The following is a 7,500-nucleotide window of genomic DNA, read 5'->3' as shown; positions in this document are numbered from 1 at the left end:
AGGAGAACAAACGGACTAACAGTGGGCTGCATTGAGTTGTTTTGCTGTTTTATTCTCAGACTGTCAAGCGCCAAGGGGAGAGGACTGCATAATTTAAGAATGCGTGAGAATTCTTCAAAATGTATGCGTGATTTTTTTGGGGCCGTTGGCAGCTCCCCGCACTGTGTCAAGCTTCATTCATTAGCACAAGCCTCTTTTCACCTGTCAATCAAAAAGGCATATTACCTCTGTGTGAAACACATTGTAATTTGTCAAGACTTGTCAAAGCCGGTTTCTCACCTTGGCATACAACAAAGTCTGTGGAGCGTTTGTGACGTCTTTATTGCCTGGCCTGGCACCTGCACAAATCCTGCTCCCCCTGAAGTGAACCACACCCAGATATTACAGTTGATTCCAGAACAACTATAGACCAGTTGTTGAGCTGCTTGTACTGCCGTTTTCCTCTGTGCCTATTGTTGTTGTTGTTGTTGTTGTTGTTATTAGTTGTTGTTGCTGTGGCACAGATATAATGGCTGATTCCAGAACAGATTTGGCCCAGTTGTGGCACAGGTCCTGCAGGATCAGGACCGTCTCTGTTCCAGCCTTTGCTTCTGCTCCGGTGGGATCCAGTTGGGCTTGGAGCGGATGCGTCTCGGAGATGTGAATAAGAGTGGTGTTGGATTATTTGTGCTTTCCCCAAAGTTGCACTTTGCAGCCTTTGTCTCTCTCTCTCTCTCTCTCTCTCTCTCTCTCTCTCTCGCTCTCTCGCTCTCTCTCTCTCTCTCCTTTCCCTCTTCCTCCCTGCATCTTTCTCTCGCTCACTCTCTCCCCCTTCATCTCTCTCTCTCTCACACTATCTCTCTTTCACTCTATCTTTCTCTCCTTGCATTTCCCTCTCCCTCCCCCCCCCACCTCTCCATCCCTAAATAAAAAACAACGCTGAGCAGTTTCCATGGCAACAGATGGCAGCCAGAGAACGTCAGTGCTGCTTTGTTAATTGCCCTCAATCATGTTGCTCCCCTCAGCTCTACCCAAGGGGTGCATGGGTATGCGTTCGAAACTACCACCCCCCACCTCTCGTCTCCTCTCCTCTCGTCTCTTCTCCTCTCCTCTCTTCAGTCCTTCCATCTCGCTCCCTATCCTCGTGGTGCTGAGAGACTGTTAATGACTGCCTCGGAGCCTGGGGCACAGACCTCTCATTCAGAGCCATGCGTGTACCCGGCTCCTCCGACCCCGCCGTCACAAACAGGCTGAGCTGCTGGGACCTGTGGCGTAGCGCCTCACAGCAGAGCTCAGGCTGCACTGTCTAGCCGCAAAGCAGCCACTTTGATTTGGGTGTTAGGCTTTATTCGCCACATTTGAAAATGCTACTTTTCTTTACCCAGGAGTCAGGAGTGACTCATGGTAATATCCTTCAGCAGGCTCTCTCTCTCTCTCTCTCTCTCTCGCTCTGTCTGTCTGTCTCTCTCTCTCTCTCTCTCTCTCTCTCTCTCTCTCTCTGTGTGTGTGTGTGTGTGTGTGTGTGTGTGTGTGTGTGTGTGTGTGTGTGCATGCATGCGTGTCAGCCTGCCTGTTCACAGGCTCGCTACTGCCCTCTGCAGGCATCCAGCAGTACTGCAGTCCTGGCAAATCTCGCTAGTGGTGTATCTGTCAGTTTGAACTAAACATACCATACATCTTTTTTTGTACTGAGATGTTTATGCTTTAGCCTCTATATTCTGGTTTTCCACCAGGCTTATTTGTATTACCCACACAGAAGCCTGTGAATCTTTAATGAGTTGCTGTGCTACATTGCTCTACCTTGCTGAACTGGTAACATTGAGGAAATATGAAATCATGCTGTGTTATTGTAGGGATCTCAGGGGCTTGATTGACTGCATACTCACCCTTACTTGACCCCCTGCAGAAGAGCGTGAGAGGACAGGGAGGAAGGGATGGAGGGACAAGGAAAAAGAGAGAGAGAGAGAGAGAGAGAGAGAGAGAGAGAGAGAGAGAGAGAGAGAGAGAGAGAGAGAGAGAGAGAGATGAGGGCATCTTAGGGGCTGGCGGCAGCGTTGTGATGGGTTTGCCTGTGTCTGAAGTGTGACCTCACTCTGGCACATTGAGACAGAACACAAGAGATCAGGATGGCACTACCCAGATGAAACCCATTTAATATTTGTGTCTCAGGGGACAGGGGGCAACCTCTTTGAGATTTGCTTTGCAAACAGGATGGTGGAAAAAAAGAAAAGGCGTTTAATCCAAGATTACCCAGCGCTCTCATTAAAAAGCCTCGACTGCACTGCGAGGCGGTTTCCATCAGTGAGAGTGGCACTCGGCGGTTCCTCGCGGGGATTATCCGCCCTGCCAAGGCTCTCCCAGCTATCTCTGGCACGGCCTTGCCTCGCGTCGGTACAGGCTAGCCTGCCAAAAAGGCCTGACACTACCAGGACCGCCTCAACACCCCACCAGCAAACTGACCTTGTCATGTTTCCGTTGTCTGGGAGATCAAATAACAGCGTGGATGCTGCTCAGGGAATATTGTAGTTTGTCCTCAACCTAATGTTTAGCTGTAGCAAACAGGTTATTATTTTGTGTACTATTTTTACAGAGATGGGTGAAAATGACTGCCTAGCTGTCTAAGTAATTGTACCTTCTTGAGGTAGTAAAGGAGAAGATTAAATGCAGCATTTAAAAAAAAGACTGGGTTCACATTGTTATTGTTTTTTTGACATTATTTTCAACCCAGTAGATTGTTTTTCATACAAGTTTATAAAATGAAAAAAATGCAAGATTAAAGCAAGATACATTTAGTATCTTGTCCCAATTCTGTTGCTGGTTTCATTCGCTAACTAAAATGGCCTCTCAGTAAAGAATAGATTCCAGTTCAAGAACTTTTCTCCTGTTAGACAAACAGTAGAGCTGGCCTCCGCTGAGTGGAGCCTCATTTCTCTTGTCAAGGTCAATTATCACTCTTGACCCGCCAGCCTCCGAGGCTGTGCCGTCGCTTCAAGGAGCGTTTTCTTTTGGAAATAGATGAGAGTCATTTCTGAGCTTGACAGGGCCAGCTGCCTGCAGGCAAATATCGCTCTGAAAAACGCGGGTGGCAGAAAGCAACATGACGTCCCCATGGATGTGTGTGTGTGTGTGTGTGTGTGTGTGTGTGTGTGTTTCTTTTTTCTTTTTTTGCAGGCCACTTTGTACCCTGCTTCGAGAGCCTGGGGCACCTGGTGGGACATTTGTCTCAGCCTTGACATGCTCTCTCCCCCTCCCTGACTGAACTCCAACCCTGCTCCCACACTAAACCCACTCTAGCTCTCACCAAACCAATTTGTATAGATACAAGCAGACACCGTCTCCAAACATGATATATTTTTGTATCAATGAATGACCTCCGTTACCTCACTCCTACCCTTTCTCCCTTATCATGTCTCACAATTGCCTTGTTTCGCGTCCGCAAATGGGATTCCTTGTCAATCTAGTTTTTGAAATTAAAGCAATTACTCCCTATAATTCCACTATCAGCAGCCGTTTGATGGATAGGCTGACATTTTTGCCAGCAGAATCCATTACTGATACCTTTAGCTCAGGGCGCTGGCCTGCCGTCATTAGCATGCTGTCTAAACATAATGTTATTTACCACTGCGCATGCAAATCGCCTTCAATCCCATTTGCGCTGATGGATGGCGAGAGCTTCCCCTCTCAGCCGGTGGTGTGAAATGTTTGATTAAGGTTTCACGCCGCGCTCTGGCAGCCATCTTGACGTGATTTCTTGACCTTTGTCAGAACGCCGGCCCTGAGAGCTCTCTCCCTGGCCAGTGGCTTTTAAGCACCTTTCGCACAGGAAACCCGTTAATATATCAGATAAACACAACACAGAATAGATAGCAATTTTTCATTCCAACTCAGTCTTCCTGTCCTATGAAAGTCATGGGTGCCGTGTATTCCTACCTGACTGTATAACGGAATACTACGGAGCGCAAACCTCAGTAGTCTCATGCCAGTTAATCCTATCCTAGCTATCTACCTCTAACAGGGAGCTATCTTAACAGTTGGCAGTTGCTAGAGTGTGTTAAGAAGTTTAATTGAGGAGACTGCAACATCAGATAGATAAATATATATTATTTCATGCAAATGGCCATTTAAACCATTAAAGTTGACTTAGCTAATTAGCATAGCTAGCATAGCAACTAGGCAACCATAGCAACCAGGCAGCACGGTTTGCTGCATAGCCAGAAGCAAAGTCTAATTAGTCACAGTCAGTTCACCAGTTGAAAGTGATCACAATCACTTGTTGATAATAATAGGACAAGGGCTCACTCTGATGAATGAAGGGGGAGAAGTCCCCCCTCGCCCTCACCCTCACCCTCGCCCTCGCCCTTCTCGAAGACTGGAATGTTGCGTTTCACATTCCCACTGGAGCCGTGGCAGAAGATCATTGTTAATGTTACTAGGTTGCCAGCGGGTAGATTAACGGTTCGTACCATTTTATTCCCATTCCCACACGACGCCATTACAGCATAATGGCAACAATGAAATGGCTTCCTGTGCGAGTGGGAATGGGTTATTAGCACCACGTCCATTCACTTCACTTGTTGTTTAAGGCCGTAGTGCAGAGCAAAGCTGTCAGGCAGAGACCAGCAGCAGGGTTGGCCCTCCGTTACTGTCAACATCCCTGAATCCATATGGAGCATTTGTGTCCCCAGCCCATTTCTGTGTGTCCTAGTTTGTGTCCTCTCCTTTCACCAAGATGGGCCGCTAGATTTGGGCTGCCTGGTGGGTAATGGGGTTGTGTGTGTGTGTGTGTGTGGCTCCTTCTCAATTCCTTTTCCTTCCTTAACTGTGTGTATGTATGTATGTGTGTGTTTGTGTTTATATGTGTGTGTTGTCCCCCCCTCTGCTGTGGTGTGTGTTTTTTGCTCTCTGTAGCGGTTAGAGCTGAGGCAGCCACAGGAGTGTTGGGACGTTTGTTCCCTCTCTCACAGGCACCCACACACACTCACACACATACTTACACACACTCACACTCACTCATACACACTCACACTCACTCACACAAACACTCACACACTTCCTCAGGCTTCTCCGAATCTCTCAGAGCCTTCCTGACTGCAATTATATCAAAGAATCGCCGGGGGTGTCTTTCCTCTGCCTACCTCCCTTGTTCCTGTCCTGAGTTTACACTTCCTGGGTTTGTTTAAGGGGGTGCGGGGGCGGGGGGGCGCAGTGATACCTGGCCCCTAACTTACACAGTACATATGAATTTTTCATCAGGCGGAGATGCCAGTGTGCTCGACAGACGTGCTTTGAAACCTCTGTGCTCTCATTCAGGAGTTTCAGGACATAATTGCAGTCTACTCTGTATATATTATGGGGGAAAGCAGCTTGTCGAACAGTACTGTTGTTGTGTTGTAGGTCTGTGAAAATCAGATCATTACTCCCACTGAAATCCACCACTGTTTAAAGCCTAGAGTAAGAAAACGTCTGCTTGTTTGTTTGTTTGTTTGTTTTTATGTGTGTATGTGTGTTGAATGACATTTACACTAATTCAGTCACTGTGGAAGAGGAACACATTGCCCTGATATATGTCCAAACATCATGTATTAATGGTATACCTCTCTGTTTCTTCTTCTTCTTCTTCTTCTTCTTTTTCTCTCTCTCTCCTTCCTGCAGTCCACCAAAGCCAACGGTTGTCATCTCAGGAGTAGTTGCCAAGGTAAGACACACTCCCCCCCCCCCCCCCCCAAGCTCAAGATTTGCTAATTTGGCTGTCAGGCCATGCATGCTGTTTGGTGGCCTCTGCACTATTACTTTCTGCTGTGAGTGTGAGTTGTTCCATACTTGTTATTTTAATTTGTCATATTTATTACCCCAGCCTGCTGTGAGTCTATGACCAAAACATGAACATGAGGAGGAAAGCACTCATTGGTTGCTGAAGCTCACCTCTGCTTCGATCAATAAATACAGCTTTGCCCCTTCAGACCACAAGGTCCCAGTCTTTTAGGTCATCAGTTTTTATCACTGTGTTTTCACGTGATGTTTATAGGGCTCCAGGCCACAGTGAAATATCTTCCCTCCAGCTGTTGGCTCAATCCCATGATTGCCTCAGCCCTCTCAACTCAACTGCTCCGTCTCAGTCGGAGACGAGGTAGTGATGTTTCTCTCTGCGGTCCCGCAATTCAGTTCAGTTTAATTCAGTTTAGTTCAATTCAGTTCAATTCAGTTTAGTTCAATTCAGTTCAATTCAGTTTAGTTCAATTAAGTTCAATTAAGTTCAATTCAGTTCAATTCAGTTCAATTCAGTTCAATTCAGTTCAATTCAGTTTAGTTCAGTTCAATTCAGTTTAGTTCAATTCAGTTTAATTCAAATAATTTCAGTTCAATTCAGTTTAATTCTATTCAAAGTTATTTTATTAGCAGGGGTACAGTGATGCCAAAGCTAGTGTTTATATGATATACTCAGAGTATGTCACAGTACCAACCATAATGAGAACGTAGTAGGTTTAAAGAAAAGAGCAATGGGAAACAGTGAAAAGTTGCCCAGCTCCCTGTCTCAGCTTTAGGAAGTAAAGGTGGTGGTGGTGGTGGTGGTGGTTCTGTTCGGCCCCTACTCCCAGTGGAGAGGATGAAGGGTCGTCCAGCTCCCAGCCTCAGCTTTAGGAAGTAAAGGTGGTGGTGGTTCTGTTCAGCCCCTACTCCCAGTGGAGAGGATGAAGGGTCGCCCAGCTCCCAGCCTGAGTGAAAAGAGCAAAGTGAAGCGAAGCCTCATTCCCTCGGGGACAGGATCCCTGAAGCGACACGGGTCCCCGACCTGCTCTCAGATCAGCTGTGCGATAACTCAGGTGGAAAAAAGACAAAGGGATCAAAGGAGGAGAAAAAGAGATGAGAGAAAGGATCGATGCTGTTGAATATTGTATGCCAGAATATGAAGGCAGGCTCTTTTGAGCAGAGAGAGAGAGGGAGAGGGAACGAGCAAGCGGGGGAGAGAGAGGAGAACGCACTGGAGAGGGAGCAGGGGAGAGAGAGGGAAAGGAGGTGAGAGAGAGGAGGTAGGGAGAGGAGGGGAGAGAGAGCGGGGGAGAGGTAGGGAGAGGGAGAGGTAGATATAGAGAGAGGGAGGGAGGGAGGGAGAGGTGACTGCAGGAGCGTAGGCTCTACTAAACTCAACACTAAACACAGAGAGGTTTTTCTCTTTATTTCTCTGAAATGTTTCTGTCTGAGCGACCTTGAGAAGGTTACATTGAGCTGAGTCATCCAACCATGAGTGTGTTCAATGAAGAGAGATAGATTGGAGAGAGAGAGAGCAACGAGAAGAGAAATGGAGAGAAAGATGGCGTCAGCCTGATAGTAAAATGTGAGCTTTGTGGTATTCCTGCCATATATCCAGCAGTGTGTTATCACAGCAGAGGAAGCCCAGCCAAATGCCTCGCTATCCACACATCAATACAAGCTGCAGTAAAAGAAATGTCTGCCCCAGGCTGGGAAGTCTTTGCTGTGTGTGTGTGTGTGTGTGTGTGTGTGTGTGTGTGTGTGTGTGTGTGT

At 47.1% G+C, this 7,500-nt stretch overlaps 1 protein-coding gene across 1 annotated transcript in view; it reads left to right on the top strand.

Moving 5' to 3' along the window:
* The window catches only part of LOC105890193 (death-associated protein), a 17,617-nt gene that overhangs the window by 5,428 nt on the left and 4,689 nt on the right, over positions 1 to 7,500 (top strand). Inside the window, exon 3 of the mRNA XM_012816166.3 lies at positions 5,632 to 5,674. Within this exon, the coding sequence (XP_012671620.1) occupies positions 5,632 to 5,674 (43 nt within the window). The remainder of the gene's footprint in view (positions 1 to 5,631; positions 5,675 to 7,500) is intronic.

Source organism: Clupea harengus, chromosome 17 (genome assembly GCF_900700415.2).
Source record: "Clupea harengus chromosome 17, Ch_v2.0.2, whole genome shotgun sequence".
In the NCBI taxonomy this organism is placed as follows: Eukaryota; Metazoa; Chordata; class Actinopteri; order Clupeiformes; family Clupeidae; genus Clupea; species Clupea harengus.
The sequence above is the reverse complement of the archived record's forward strand: the minus strand, read 5'-3'. Positions and strand labels throughout refer to the sequence as shown.